Here is a 16,347-nt window from a genome sequence, read left to right as displayed (position 1 = left end):
TTATTTAATCCATTTTAGAATAAGGCTGTAACATAACAAAATCTGGATAAAGGGAAGGTGACTGAATACTTTCAGAACACACTATGTGCCATTGCAAGCGTTTCCACTAACCGTACCATGTAAGTGGCGATCTCCTCAGGTGCGTCTCCGTCCAGGTCAAACTTGAAGGTGACCATCTTGTGGTTGTGGGTCTCCAGCTGACACTCCACCATCTTATCCCCTGTATTACACACCTGGACCAGGGAGGAACAGAGGTCAGACATGGATGTGTGGTGTGCAGATTGATAGACCCTGTATGCATGTGCTGTGCTCACATTGAGCATGCTGAGTTTGGGCTTGTTGATCTTCTCTTGGCGTGAGCGGGTGCGTGTGGAGCGGCGGTGGGGTTTCCGGACCTTGCCCTCGCCCTTCCCTGACCCGTGTCCCCCCTCATTACCATCGCTCATCTCCTTCCCTGAGGTGGCATCGGAGTTCACACTGGGTTACAGAAGAGCAGGAGACAATGTTAAGGAAAAGTCAACCAACTCAGTCAAACGCAGTGGGTTGAGACAGTACTAAAATCCTGCACGAAACCAGAGTACTGAACAGTGTGTACACTTCTCCGATGTGCACTTTAAGGGTCAGCTGCGTACCGAAACTAAACCAGGTGGTGGATTAAGGGAAAGCCCACACGTTTTCTGCTTCAAGAGAAATTGTTTATAATAAAGCGAGACAAGGGTCTTTGTTACACACCGTTCTTTATAACACTTAAATAAGAGAGCAGAAACAGTATCCAGATTTCCCAGTTGTCAAATTGGTATGCCTCTATACTATAGTGCTAGACAACAGAACAGCGCAGAACACATGCCCACAAAACCAGGCTGCATTCCACAACACTCAATCCCTCTGTTCTTTTCATTCATCAACCACCACATCCGGTATCACAACAAGCCTGTGCAACACTCGCTCTCTTGCTAGCACTCTCCAAAACCATAAGTGAGGTCTATGGGATGTCCGTTGCTAAGCAACTACCACTGATGCCCCACCACCAAACCTTACAATAGTTGGAATACCCTTATCCTGAGAGACGAGGATGATCAGAGTCACTGAACAAGTCTCCTACCACACCACCAAATAGCCATCATACCTGTCGTAGGAGTAGCTGGCCCCTGACGCCTGCTTCTCTGCACCAGGATCCTGCAGACAAATCAAACAAAGTGAGTACAACAGGATGAAGGGCTGTTCATGCTGTGAACAGAGCATGGAAACATTGAGTGTGTCACTACTAGCTAGGTCATAAACAGAGATGAGGGAGAGTTGTGGAATATTAGGTTTCTACAACATGTAAAAAGCACCACTTCCTATTATCTTTGATCTCCTGAAAAGAAACTATCCTTTCTTTCTGTGCCCCCAAATGTTTAGATATACTGGTAAAGTTACCAGGTGGTAAGCTAGTTAGCTAATGAGATAACGTGACTGAATAAGGTGTCAACAAATGCAACCAAAAGGCACAATTTAACCAATGTAAGGTTGGGGCGGATATTTGGCGTGCAGGGATATTGGTGATGCGGTTTAGGAACAGGTAGAGGGGGGGGGATTTGAGGGCTTAGGGTGGGGACGTATAGGACAGGTCAGTCCTCCATACCTCCAGATTGGACTCTGTTAGAGGCTGTGCCGAGGTGACCGTGGTCCCTGTGCTGGCACTGGCCTGGTTCTGCTGTGTCAAGCTGGTGCTGGCAAGCCCAGGTCCTGCGGTCTGGGAGCCTGGTGGCTGTGACGCTGGAGCCTGGGGTTGGCTCTGGTTCTGGCCTAGTGCCCGACGCTGAGACAGGTTTTGGCTGAGGTTCTGGTTAAGCTGGGCTGCGGCAGCAACTGTGCCCCTGTCCGGTCCACTATGTATGGGAGAGGAGAAAACTGCAGGATGGGTAGGCTGGGAGGGGTGGACTGGATCTGGAAGCTGGGTCTGCTGCTTGACCTGTTGAGGTAGGGAGGAACAAAGTATATTATAGTAGGGGAGGATGCCACATGAACATGCTGTCAACATTATCATGTCAACAAAAATACACAAAAAGAATAGCTAGGTATGGAAAAACAGATATGGTACCCGACTCCAGTTATACCACAAAAACCTTGGTTAAATTCCAGCCCTATTACGGTGCCTTCAAAGTATTCACACCCCTTGACTTTTTCCACATTTTGTTGTGTTCCAGCCAGTATATAATATGGATTAAATTGATATTTGCTTTCACTGGCCTACACATATCCCATAATGTCAACATGGAATTGTTTAGATATTTTTACAAGCTAATTAAAAATGAAAAGCTAAAAATGTTGATTAAGTATTCAATCCCTTTAGTTATGGCAAGCCTAGATAAGTTCAGTATTAAAAATGTGCTTAATAAGTCATAATACGTTGCATGGACTAACTTTACGTGCAATAGCAGTGTTTAACATGATTTTTGAATGACTTCCTCATTTCTGTACCCCACATATACAGATAATTGTAAGGTCCCGCAGTCAAAACAGTGAATTTCAAACACAGATTCAACCACAAAAGACCAGAGGTTTTCCAAGGCCTCAAAAGAGCACCTATTGGTAGATGGACACACAAAAAAAGACATTGAATATCCCTTTGAGCATGGTGAAGTTACACTTTGGATAGTTTATCAATACACCCAGTCACTATGAAGATACATGCTTCCTGTCCAACTCAGTTGCCAGAGGAAGGAAACTACTCAGGGATTTAACCATGAGGCCAATGGTGACTTTAAAAATAGTTTAATGGCTGTGGAAGAAGAAAACTGAGGATGGCTCAATAACGGTGCTGTGGGTGTCCTGCAGGGCAGGTAGTTGGCCCCAGGTGATGCGTTGGGCAGACCGCACCACCTTGATGGCAGCATTCGCGTGAAACTGAAAGCGCGAACCACTGCTTTTAATCAGGGCAAGGTGTCTGGCAACATGACTGAATACAAACAGTGCAGCTATTCCCTCCGTAAGGCTATTAAACAAGCTAAGCGTCAGTACAGAGACAAAGTGGAATCTCAATTCAATGGCTCAGACACAAGAGGCATGTGGCAGGGTCTACAGTCAATCACGGACTACAAGATGAAATCCAGCCCAGTCACGGACCAGGATGTCTTGCTCCCAGGCAGACTAAATAACTTTTTTGCCCGCTTTGAGGACAATACAGTGCCACTGACACGGCCTGCAACGGAAACATGCGGTCACTCCTTCACTGCAGCCGAGGTGAGTAAGACATTTAAACGTGTTAACCCTCGCAAGGCTGCAGGCCCAGACGGCATCCCCAGCCGCGCCCTCAGAGCATGCGCAGACCAGCTGGCCGGTGTGTTTACGGACATATTCAATCAAACCCTATACCAGTCTGCTGTTCCCACATGCTTCAAGAGGGCCACCATTGTTCCTGTTCCCAAGAAAGCTAAGGTAACTGAGCTAAACGACTACCGCCCCGTAGCACTCACTTCCGTCATCATGAAGTGCTTTGAGAGACTAGTCAAGGACCATATCACCTCCACCCTACCTGACACCCTAGACCCACTCCAATTTGCTTACCGCCCAATAGGTCCACAGACGATGCAATCTCAACCACACTGCACACTGCCCTAACCCACCTGGACAAGAGGAATACCTATGTGAGAATGCTGTTCATCGACTACAGCTCGGCATTCAACACCATAGTACCCTCCAAGCTCGTCATCAAGCTCGAGACCCTGGGTCTCGACCCCGCCCTGTGCAACTGGGTACTGGACTTCCTGACGGGCCGCCCCCAGGTGGTGAGGGTAGGCAACATCTCCTCCCCCGCTGATCCTCAACACGGGGCCCCACAAGGGTGCGTTCTGAGCCCTCTCCTGTACTCCCTGTTCACCCACGACTGCGTGGCCACGCACGCCTCCAACTCAATCATCAAGTTTGCGGACGACACAACAGTGGTAGGCTTGATTACCAACAATGACGAGACGGCCTACAGGGAGGAGGTGAGGGCCCTCGGAGTGTGGTGTCAGGAAAATAACCTCACACTCAACGTCAACAAAACTAAGGAGATGATTGTGGACTTCAGGAAACAGCAGAGGGAACACCCCCCTATCCACATCGATGGAACAGTAGTGGAGAGGGTAACTAGTTTTAAGTTCCTCGGCATACACATCACAGACAAACTGAATTGGTCCACTCACACTGACAGCGTCGTGAAGAAGGCGCAGCAGCGCCTATTCAACCTCAGGAGGCTGAAGAAATTCGGCTTGTCACCAAAAGCACTCAAACATCTACAGATGCACAATCGAGAGCATCCTGGCGGGCTGTATCACCGCCTGGTACGGCAACTGCTCCGCCCTCAACCGTAAGGCTCTCCAGAGGGTAGTGAGGACTGCACAACGCATCACCGGGGGCAAACTACCTGCCCTCCAGGACACCTACACCACCCGTTGTTACAGGAAGGCCATAAAGATCATCAAGGACATCAACCACCCAAACCACTGCCTGTTCACCCCGCTATCATCCAGAAGGCGAGGTCAGTACAGGTGCATCAAAGCTGGGACCGAGAGACTGAAAAACAGCTTCTATCTCAAGGCCATCAGACTGTTAAACAGCCACCACTAACACTGAGTGGCTGCTGCCAACACACTGTCATTGACACTGACCCAACTCCAGCCATTTTAATAATGGGAATTGATGGGAAATGATGTAAATATATCACTAGCCACTTTAAACAATGCTACCTTATATAATGTTACTTACCCTACATTATTCATCTCATATGCATATGTATATACTGTACTCTACATCATTGACTGCATCCTTATGTAACACATGTAACATGTATCACTAGCCACTTTAACTATGCCACTATGTTTACTTTGTCTACACACTCATCTCATATGTATATACTGTACTCGATACCATCTACTGTATGCTGCTCTGTACCATCACTCATTCATATATCCTTATGTACATGTTCCTTATCCCCTTACACTGTGTATAAGACAGTAGTTTTGGAATTGTTAGTTAGATTACTTGTTGGTTATCACTGCATTGTCGGAACTAGAAGCACAAGCATTTCGCTACACTCGCATTAACATCTGCTAACCATGTGTATGTGACAAATAAAATTTGATTTGATTTGATTTGCAGTTGCGGGCAGTGCAGTTGCCATAACACAACCTGACAGGATGCTCTCAATTGTGCATTTGTAAAAGTTCTAAGGTTTTAGGGGCTAAGCCAAATTTTAGCCTCCTGAGGTTGAAGAGGTGCTGTTGCACCTTTACCACACCGTCTGTGTGGGTGGACCATTTCATATCATCCGTGATGTGTACACCAAGGAACTTGAAGCTTTCTACCTTCACTGCGGTCCCGTTGATGTGGATAGGGACGTGCTCCCTCTGCTGTTTCCAGAATTCCACATTCGGCTCCTTTGTTTTGTTGACGTTGAGTGAGGTAATTTTCCTGGTGCCATTCTCCCAGGGCCCTCACCTCTTCCCTGTAGGCTGTCTAGTCATTCTTGGTAATTAGGCCTACTACTGTTGTGTCATCTGCAAATTTGATTATTGAGTTGGAATCGTATGTGGCAACGCAATCATGGTGAACAGGGAGTACAGGAGGGATCTGAGCACGCACTCTTGTGGGGCCCCTGTGTTGAGGATCAGTAAAGAGGTGTTGTTTCCTACCTTCATCACCTGGGTCTGGCCAGTCAGGAAGTCCAGGACCAAGTTGCACAGGACGGGGTTCAGACCCAAGCCCCATAGCTTAATGATGAGCACGGAGGATACTATGGCATTGAATGCTGAGCTATACTCAACGAACACCATTCTTACATAGGTATTCCTTTTGTCCAGATGGGATAGGGCAGTGCGATGGAGATTGTATCGTCTGTGGATCTATTGGGGCAGTAAGCAAATTGAAGTGAGTCTAGGGAGTCAGGTAAGGTAGAGGATCCTTAACCAAGCCTCTCAAAGCATTTCATGATGACAGAAATGAGTGATATGGGGCAAGTCATTTAGTTCAGTTTCCTTTGCTTTCTTGGGTACAGGAACAATGGTGGACATCTTGAACAAAGTGTGGACAGCAGACTGGGATAGGGAGAGATTGAATATGTCCTTAAAACACTACAGCCAGCTGGTCTATGCATGCTATGAGGATGCAGCTAGGGATGCTGTCTGGACCGGCAGCCTTACGAGGGTTAACCCACGTCGGCCACAGTCAAGGAGAGCAAACAGTCCTTGGTAGCAGGCCACATCGGTGGCACTGTGTTATCCTCAAAGCGGGCAAAGAAGATGTTCAGCTTGTCTGGAAGCAAGACTGTCAGCGACATGGCTGGTTTTGTAGTCCGTGATTGCCTGTAGACCCTGCCACATATGTCTCGTGTCTGAGCCATTGAATTGGGACTCCACTGTCTCCGTACTGATGTTTTGCGGGGAAATAAAGTAGACTGATTGTATTCGGCCATATTCCCATCCGCCTTGCCATGGTAAAATGCAGTGGTTCGCGCTTTCAGTTTTGCGCCAATACTGACATTTATCCAAGGTTTTTGGTTAGGGTAGATTTCAATAGTCACAGTGGGTACAACATCTCCTATACACTTCCTGATGAACTCCGCCACCGTATATTCGTCAATATTATTCTCAGAGGCTACCTGGAACATATCCTAGTCCGCATTATCAAAACAATCTTGAGTAATGGATTCAGATTGGTCAAACCAGCGTTGAATAGAGACGTGTCATCTATTTGCGCACTCTTGACATTCTCTCAAGCAGCTTCATGAGGTAGTGTTAAACAAATCAAAATACATTTGAGATTCTTCAAAGTAGCCACCCTTTGCCTTGATGACAGCTTTGCACACTTGACATTCTCTCAACCAGCTTCATGAGGTAGTCACCTGGAATGCATTTCAAATAACATGTGCCTTGTTAAGTCAATTTGTGGAATTTCTTTCCTTCTTAATGAGTTTGAGCCAATCAGTTGTGTTGTGACAAGGTAGGGGTGGTATTTATTTTTTAACCTTTATTTTACTAGGCAAGTCAGTTAAGAACAAATTCTTATTTTCAATGACTGCCTAGGAACAGTGGGTTAACTGCCTGTTCAGGGGCAGAACGACAGATTTGTACATTGTCAGCTCGGGGATTTGAACTTGCAACCTTTCGGTTACTAGTCCAACGCTCTAACCACTAGGCTACCCAGACACAGAAGATAGCCCTATTTGGTAAAAGACAGTCCATATTATGGCAAGAACAGCTCAAATAAGCAAAGAGAAAGGACAGGATCATTACTCTAAAAACATGAAGGGCAGTCAATCCAGAAAATGTAAAGAACTTTGAACATTTCTTCAAGTGCAGTCGCAAAAACCATCAAGCACCATGACGAAACTGGCTCTCATGAGGACCGCCACAGGAAAGGAAGACCCAGTTACCTCTGCTGCAGAGGATAAGTTAGAGTTTCCAGCCTCAGAAACTGCAGCCCAAATCAGAGTTCAAGTAACAGACCTCTCAACATCAACTGTTCAGAGGAGACTGCGTGAATAAGGCTTTCATGTCTGAATTGCTGCAAAGAAAACACTACCAAAGGACACAAATAATAAGAGACTTGCTTGGGCTAAGAAACACGAGCAATGGACATTAGACTGTTGAAGGTCTGAAGTCCAAATTTTAGATTTTTGGTTCCAACCACCGTGTCTGTGAGACGCAGAGCAGGTGAACGGATGATCTCCACGTGTGGTTCCCACCGTGAAGCATGGAGGTGGTGTGATGGTGCTTTGCTGGTGACACTGATTTGTTTAGAATTCAAGGCACAGCATTCTGCAGCAAAACCATCCTATCTGGTTTGGGCTTAGTGGGACTATAATTTGTTTTCAACAGGACAATGACCCAACACACCTCCAGGCTGTATAAGGGCTATTTGATCAAGAAGGAGAGTGATTGAGTGCTGCATTAGATGACCTGGCCTCCACAATTACCTGACAATCAGCATATGTGGGAACTCAGTCAAGACTGCTGGAAAAGCATTCCAGGTGAAGCTGGTTGAGAGAATGCCGAGAGTGTGCAAAGATGTCATCAAGGCAAAGGGTGGCTACTTTGAAGAATCTAAAATATATATATTTGAATTTGTTTCACATTTCTTTACTACATGATCCCGTATGTGTTATTTAATGTAGAAAAGTACAATGTAGAAAATACCTTGAATGGGTAGGTGTCTTTCAACTTGTACTGTATGTCAATTATATATGCATGTATTTAATGTTCAATACATATGCAAAACCTGATAGGGTATTGTCTGTAGATGGGTGAGAAAAAACATTTAAATCAATTTTGAATTCAGGCTGTAACAACAAAATGTGGCATAAATTAAGGGGTATGAATACTTTCTGAAGGCACTGTATATTTACCTGTCTTAATGGCTGAGAGCTGTGCAGAGCAAGCTCAGGTGCAGCGGCAGGGAGTGAGTATGTGGGGTGTGGGTTGTGTTGAACAGGTAGGGCAGAATGGTCTGGGTTCATGTGGTGCGTATTCTGCAGTTGTGTGTTCTGTTGTCTAGGGAGTGAGGCAGGGTGTGAGTGAGTAAGTTGTTGTGTGTGGGGGTGTGTCATAACACTCTGTTGCAAAACAGCAGGGTACATCTGCAGGTGCTGTGGCAGTGTGGGTGTTTCCATGGCCAGCAGGGTTGTGGATGAGGGTATCAAGGACACAGAGGTGGGTGGCACCAGAGCGTTCAGGGGGGGCAAGGGGCGAGACAGAGGGGGGGCAGAGTGGCAGGCTGGCCTAGGGAGAGGTAGAGAGGGGGCAGAAATGGGGCAGTGGAGGAGTGGTAGGACTGGGGAAAATGGCAGGGGTGAGGGTAGGAGTCACATCCAGCCAGAGGTGTCACCACTTGGATGTTGGGATACGGTGAGGGAAACTGGGAGAAGAAAATGGTAGAATATGAAAGCAATCAGAAACCAGGGTCTGGAGTATGGAACCCAATGGTGTTTCCAGTTATGTTCCATACTGCAAACCGATCAGGCAAGCAAAAGGCCAACATACCATATTCCCAATATAGTGCACAGCTTTTGACAAAAGCACTGCACTATGAGGTATAGGATGCCATCAGACAAAGAAAGAGATACCCCAAGCTATACTCAACTAAGAACCAAAGTACTCTCAGCTTGAGGCCAGTTAAAAAAAGATATATACAGTACCAGTCAAAAGTTTAGATACCTTCTCATTCAAGGGTTTTTCTTTATTTCACTATTTTCTACATTGTAGAATCAAACTATGAAATAACATATGGAATCGTGTAGTAACCCAAAAAATATATTTTAGATTCTTCAAAGTAGCCACCCTTTGCCTTGACAGCTTTGCACACTCTTGGCATTCTCTCAACCAGCTTCACCTGGAATGCTTTCAACAGTATTGAAGGAGTTCCCACATATGCTTTTCCTTCACTCTGCGGTCCAAAGCATCTCAACCCTTAAATGAGTAGATGTCCAAACCTTTGACTGGCACTATACTTTAGTGGCAAAATGTAATTAGCACATCTACGTACATAGAGTTGGCTACATACAATATGCTACCAAAAAAAAAAAAGTGAATAGAGGACAATCCATCCCTGGTAGAAGTGAAAGTGGAAGGGAGGGGTTACCTGTGAAAGGTGTGTTGTTGGAAGAGAAGTGGACATCTGTAGTGGCTGCAACTGCAGAGGGTCAGAGGCCTGAGCCAATGTCTTCTGAGGAGGCAGTGCCTGGGCAGGCAGACTAGATAATGATTGGTGATGGGGAAGGCTTTGACCCCCAGGGACATTCTACAGACAGAGTACAAGAGAGCGAGCGAGAGAAAAAGTGGGGTGAGGGGTCGGCCTCCGGTTACATCTCTCAATTGGATATCTGCTTTTCCTGCTATTGACCCAATCATAATCAGGCTCACATTTCCCATCCTGTCCTTTGAGTCAGCCAGCATATGTGGCTGTTACTGCAGCACACTCCAGACACAGAACAGGCCCGAGGGACTGAGGCGCTGGCAGATGCAGCGGATAAAAACACTATTGTTTTCATTATAGTTCCCATTATGTCTCCGTTTGGCCACGCTCAGATGAAACTCCTACTACTTGCTCTGTGATTGACCAAACATCCTCATCCCAGGAGCACCTAAACAACCCCAACGTCCTCATCCCAGGAGCAACATAGACAGGCAAACCAACAGTATTGTCATAACTAAACACTGTTCATCTGACAAAGGACGTACAGTGCATTCGTTTTCTCTTCCTCCGACAGTGTTATTTAGGTGATTTTGACAGTGTGTATTGAGACGAAGGGAGATCTACCTGGTTCGGGAAAGCTGGGTTGTGGAGATAGAGTTGGTACTATGAGAAATGAAAACAAGATCAGAGAACTGAAACTTTACTCAAAGGGGAGCACTGTACTGGGCAGTTTCTCCACCAGGTTAGCTTTGGCCGGGGAGAGGTAATTACTTTTGCCCAACTAATATATATATATATATATATATATATAAATCCTTACCTTAAGCACTCCATGAAGAGATCGCCTCAGGTTGAAATTGGCAACTTGCTAAGTTACTGAAGACTCCTTCAACTTCATATTGAACTCACCTGCTGGCCTGGGGGTAGTGGGGCCACCTGGATCTGGCTGTGCTGTGCAGTAGTCCCAGTCTGTTGTTGCACTATGGGGGCCACTGGGTAGGTCTGTGGGTCTGAGGCCTGCTGTGGAGCCTGAGCAGATGGATAGGCCTGACCCATCACACTGGGTTGGAGTGATGTGTAGCCTTGCACCATTGCAGCCTGTGTGGCTGTGGGTGGGTAGCTCTGTGAAGCAGCCTGTTGTGTGTATGGGTCTGAGGGTGGGTAGCTCTGTGAAGCCGAGTCCTGTTGCCCCATCAGGGGTACAGAACTGGGGAAACTCTGGAGAGTTGAACCTTGCTGCTCAGTATGGGCAGGTGACTGGTAGCGCTGGACAACTGGAGCCTGTTGGACAGTAGGCTTGACCATTGGCTGGCTGTGTTGGGGTAGGGGGACCTGCACTGTCTGTTGTCTGTGAAGCATGGGACTAGACTGGCCAGGCTGCAGAATGGGAGGCATGGCTTTGTCTGAGAGGCTGTTTGGGGCTGGGCAAGGCTGGACTGGGGGAGGCACAACAGAAGCTAGAGGTTGTGTTGCTACACTGGGGGTCCAAGTAGGGAGACTGGGTATAGGTACTGTGTGGACCACAGTTGAGGCTACAGATGCATAACTCTGTGTGGGTGCAGTCTGTTGGAGATGCCCCACTGGAGTAGAGTAGTTCTGTGCAGTTGGTTGTGAGGGTTTTGTTGCTGCTGCTATGGTAGCGGCCAATACAGTCTGTTGGACAGACAAGGCTGCTGCTTCTGAGAAGCTTGCTGGTGTTGGGTTTTGTTGCAGAGTTGGAGCTGCGTAGCTCGCTGCAGTTTGAGTTAGCTGTTGCAGAGCTGGAGCCAGCTGTTGCAGAGCTGGAGCAACATAACTCTGTGGAGTTGGTTTCCGCTGGATTGGCATTGTTGCTACTGTGTAGCTTGCTGCGGTGTGTGGCTGCTGCGGGGGCATGGTTGTCGCTGAAAAGCCTGCTGCAGGCTGTTGAAGTGATACATTTGCAGTTGTATAACTTGTTGCTGTCTGTTGCTGAGGTGGAGCTGGGTAGCTCTGTCCGGTATGATTCTGTTGTAGGGGAATGTTTGATGCAGAGTAACTTGCTGAGACTGGGGTGTGTTGTAAAGCTACACCTGAGAAGCTGGCTGTGGTGGGTGTCTGTTGAATGACCTGGGGAGCGATGGGGTAGCTGTGGCCAGGCTGGAGGTATTGCAGGTGGGTGTGCGGGGCCGGGGCAGGCTGGCTCTGGAGAGACGCATGGTTCTGGAGCAAGGTGTGCACAGCACTGGACTGAGAGGAGAGAGAGACATGTTAAAGGACAAAGACACATTGGGGGCGCTTTAAGGCCCTTGTTAAAATGTACTGTATTTGACAGTGACGTAAAATATTTCTAAATGAACACATTAAATATCTGAATCTACAAACTTGGAACAATAGATAGACATCCTCTACAAGAGGAAAAACCAATATGAGCCAAAACAAATACACAGGATGTCAATGATAATATATATATTAGTGGCTGAAGGATTAAAATAAAGTTTTTAAAAACACCCAGACAATGGCAGGGTTAACAGAAGAGGCAGCAGGTGTGCACTACAATAAAGAGGTATGGGAAAGGGAAGAGGGGATATGAGAGGTTAGAGGGGACACAGCAGCATTCATTCCCTTGTTTTACAGCAGCCATCTGTTCATTCACCGAGGACGTTCCATGGGTAAGTTGATATGAGCGAGTGTAGAAGGATGGGTTTTGCATTCTGGCATTCGGTCAGTAAAGCAGAAATAGAAGACATTAACAGGCCAGCTCAAGTTGGCAGCGGGTTAGAGAGTTAGTCAGTCAGCAGTATCTATGGTTCTCCAGAGAACCAGCTTGTCCCAAAGCACACCAGTAGAACCATGGACTTCTATGATAGTTTGAAGCTGAGCGGAAGAGACAGCAGGGTCCAGTTCCATGACAGCACTAAAACAGAGCCCCTTCTACAGGTCTAAGCAGGAAGTGAAGACTACAGGAGTCAGCAGTCTAAAGTAACTTCCTCTCCTCACCTGCTTTACTACATCTGCACTGACATCAATGAATTGGACAAATGAAAGCAAATTCTTTGTTGGCATCTGCCATATTACTTTCACCTATCCTTTGTTGTCTGTTCAGTGCAGATGAATGAAAGATACTGAGCGAAAGCTACTTTAGACTATTGTGAGATGCAGCCCTAGTCTTCCTGTGTGACCTACCACTCCCAGGGGCCCGGTGGCTCTATGCTCCCCAGCGCAGTAGCTGGCCCTGCGGTCCTGTGTGGGCCTGGCCAGAGGAGGTGTAGTGTGGCCACCACTGAAGCTGCCTCTCTGGGGTAAGTTCAGACTCCCATCCCCATAGTTCTTGGCAGGCTGCTGGGCTGCAGGCTGGTGGAGGAGGGAGGCTTGGCCCTTGTTGGATAGGGTGGTTTTACGGCTGATGATGTTCATCAGGTTCTGTTGTAGTAAGAAGAGGTCAGAGCAGTCACTTCCTATTTGACTTTGACCTTTCACCCCTCCTGATCCTGCAGTTGTCGCTACCCCACATGGGTGTGGTGGGAAGGGAATGGTGATGTGCTGCTGCTTGTGCCCCCCTTCTTGTGACTTCTGCAGCAGCAGAGAGAAGCAGGCCTGGCAGAGGTGCTTTCTGGGTGTGCCTTGGTGGTGGTGGTGGTGATGATGATGGGCAGAGTTTCGACTCAGCAGGGTGCTGAAGTCTGAATGCCTCCGCCCACTTGACACAGATTTAACCCTGCTCGCATTGGTGGCTTCCAATGTCTGGGATTCAACAGAAGAGTCACTAAGACGCCGGGCCTCAGAGTGTGTGGGGTCAGGGAGGGCCAGGAGGAGGGGGGCAGGCAACACACTTGGAAAAGGGGTGCCGTCCTCTGCCTCGGAGCGGAACTCAGATGGGCTGCTCGCTGTTTGGTTGTCTGGTGATGTGGGGGCAGGACTGGCAGCTCTCTGTGGGCTGCAGGGCCCAGAGGTCAGAGGTTGCAGGAGCATATGAAGAGTGACGTTGTTGCCCCTTAGAGTGTCAATGACAGAGGCACTCCCTCTCCTTGCCCCTGCTCCTACCCCCACTTGGAGCTCTGGCCCGAAGGCTCCTTTCCACCCCTCGCCCTTTTCACAGGAGCGGGGGCGTGCTGAAGCCAAATACAGACCACTGCGGTGACGCTGAGCACATACAGGGACCCACGGGTAAAACATATGTTACTCAAAACACAATCAAAAACAGATTGAAGAAATTTGACACATACACAATAAAAAACATGAAAATGGAATAGGGTGAAGATTAATTGGAGAATTCTGAGCAAATGAGCTGCAGTGACTCTTTAGGTTGGGCATAAACAAATGTACCTATGTTATTACATTTGTAATAAAATGAGGATCCAAATGTGTGTGAGCATATGCCACATATGTGATGGGTATTACTGTGCAAATGAGGATGTACTTTATGTGCACGTGCTCAGTGTGTAGAATGAATGTATGGTATGTCCTGTGTGTATATTAGTAGGGTACATTTAAGATAATGACCCTGTGTATAGTGCACGTGCCCTAGGTGCGAGTGTGTGTGGTACAGACCTGCTGCGTTGCCTTGGTGATGGGCTCTACTAGGGACTGGTAGAGGACATTGTGTTGGCTGCTGTGGGAGTCAGAGTACACAGCGGAGCCCAGGCCACTGTCAAACGTACTGTCTGCTACAGACATACAAAGATTGGGGGTTAGTCTTTACACACAAAGGAGACCGAGCGAGAGAGTTTACTCAGACACAAACAAGCACTAACCACCGTATAATAGAAACTACTGTCAAATATGAATCCCACCACGTGCCACAGAGAGCACGGTGTCAAGTGTATGTGACAGTGGGAGGTTTAAGTCTTGTGGGGTTTCACTCGTTGCATGTCATTCCGCATGTTGTGTGTGTCAGTGGGGTCTCACATGTGACAGAGGTGGCGCTGGCTGGAAGGTTACACAGCCTGGCGTGCTGGTCTGCCTCTGGCTCCAGCAGAGGGGGCTGTACTGCCTGTGTAGCCCCAGCAGAGGCCCCCTGGGCCGGGGCTGACTGGGCCCAGAGTCCTGCCTCTCCTATGTCCACTGGGGGTCCTGCCAATACGGACCTCGCTCTCCTCCATTTGATCAGCGCTACACGGTCTCGGATAGACTTCCCCACAATCTTAGCATCACTCTCATGGAAGAACCCAGATTCCACCTATCGGGGAGAGGAGTGTAGGAAGAAGAGTATTTTTAGAGTCAATGTGTTAGAGGAAGAGTTGAGAAAACAGGAGAGAGATGGGAGGAGGGAGCAGGAAAGGGAAGAGTTAGAGAATCTATTTTGAGGAAGGGGGGGGGGTTAAAAAATATATATTTTATTTTTTAAATACTGTCAGCAGCCGGGTTCAGGCAATAGTCTGCCTCTGTGTAGAATACTACAGGACAGGTGCATTTAAACCAGGGGGTAGGCAACTAGACTCAGCCGCGGGCCAATTTTTATTGGAGAAAATATTTGTGGGGCTAGAACATAATTATAATTTGTACACTGCAAATTGACCACAACCCAAACAGTAGTACTGCGCGATTAACCAAAATGTCAAGTTATTTTTCATTTTTTACACAATTGACTAACATTGTTTTTTTTCTTCCCTTCTGTGCGCTCAATACACAGTTCCTCTAGAGATAAATTCAATCAAGCACAAACTGTGATGTATTAGGAAAATGTGGCAACTAAATACAAAGGCTATAATCCATTGTGCGCCTACTTGTCCAGTCTGGATTTCTTTTACACCTCCTACGTAAAAGACAGAAGAATGCGGGAACGAAAGAGAACTCACGAAGCAACTGCTCTCTACGTGAAAATACATGAGCTAAGTGATTGATAGTTGGTATTCAGTCATAAAAGGTTGCCTTATTTATTCTGAACAACTACTAAAATAGTAATTTTGTCAGACAGCAGCTCTACAGAGATGAGATGATGACTTGGAAAGAAATAAGTCTTAAAATAAAACAATTGTAATATACACAACTGAAATATTTGAAAGTAATGTGAATAAATAGTAAATAGGTAGTAACGGGCAGTTATTCTGTGTTGTTTACAGCATTCAACTCACATAACACATATAGCATTGCATGTTAATTTGTTGGGATACTTGGGAACAGATTTCCTAAAAGTTTGATGTTATAATTTACTAAAAACTTTGTGGCCCAAGGGCCGCCTGTCGCCAACCTTGTATTTAGACCATGGAAGATATGGAAGGCTAAAATAAGGAGTTATTTTTTTAGAGGTATGGAATTAAATGACTCATTAATAGGAATCACGGCCTGCCATAAAATGTTTCAAAAAGCTTTCTGTTTTGGCACAGGCGGGCAAATGGATTTATTTCATTGAGTACGAGTCCCATATCTTTAACACGATCATTTTGCTTTTAAGACCTTTGTTCACAGTAATTTAATCAACACAAAACTGAATAAAACCTGACATAAACCATGTCCTGAATAAGAAACCAAAGGAGCTCTGAGTAGCAGAGTGCATGACCCGGAGACAAGAGCCCCGTTGATAAACTACATCTCCCATGATGCCCGTCTGTAGAGAAATTAGTCATCGTAGGGTGACACGGGGCGATTGGAGATGGAGCGTGCAGACAGTGCATCCTCAATGTGCTGTGGGCCACATTCTCCCCCTCTCCTCCAAAACGACCGTTACAGCTAGACCATAATTCCCCCAGCATGGAGAGATGTCAGGATAGAGGGAGGCAAGCAGGTCAGCTTGCT

The 16,347-nt window shown here is 46.9% G+C and overlaps 1 protein-coding gene across 11 annotated transcripts in view; it reads right to left on the bottom strand.

Moving 5' to 3' along the window:
* LOC124019422 (serine/threonine-protein kinase WNK2-like) overlaps positions 1–16,347 on the bottom strand; it is a 69,627-nt gene that overhangs the window by 16,079 nt on the left and 37,201 nt on the right. For 7 of the 11 annotated variants that reach the window (XM_046334751.1, XM_046334758.1, XM_046334759.1 and 4 more), the window contains exons 8-17: positions 14,521–14,791; positions 14,164–14,279; positions 12,799–13,755; positions 10,564–11,862; positions 10,279–10,317; positions 9,601–9,759; positions 1,625–1,954; positions 1,127–1,176; positions 315–477; positions 117–233 (exon numbers count right to left, since the gene is read on the bottom strand). In XM_046334751.1, coding sequence (XP_046190707.1) covers positions 117–233; positions 315–477; positions 1,127–1,176; positions 1,625–1,954; positions 9,601–9,759; positions 10,279–10,317; positions 10,564–11,862; positions 12,799–13,755; positions 14,164–14,279; positions 14,521–14,791 — 3,501 coding nt within the window. The remainder of the gene's footprint in view (positions 1–116; positions 234–314; positions 478–1,126; positions 1,177–1,624; positions 1,955–9,600; positions 9,760–10,278; positions 10,318–10,563; positions 11,863–12,798; positions 13,756–14,163; positions 14,280–14,520; positions 14,792–16,347) is intronic. The other 4 variants (XM_046334754.1, XM_046334757.1, XM_046334761.1 and 1 more) reach the window with 4 other exon arrangements.

The sequence above is a fragment of the Oncorhynchus gorbuscha genome, unplaced genomic scaffold (assembly GCF_021184085.1).
Source record: "Oncorhynchus gorbuscha isolate QuinsamMale2020 ecotype Even-year unplaced genomic scaffold, OgorEven_v1.0 Un_scaffold_918, whole genome shotgun sequence".
Classification (NCBI taxonomy): Eukaryota; Metazoa; Chordata; class Actinopteri; order Salmoniformes; family Salmonidae; genus Oncorhynchus; species Oncorhynchus gorbuscha.
Note: the sequence above shows the minus strand (reverse complement) of the source record. Positions and strands in the feature narration are given on the sequence as shown.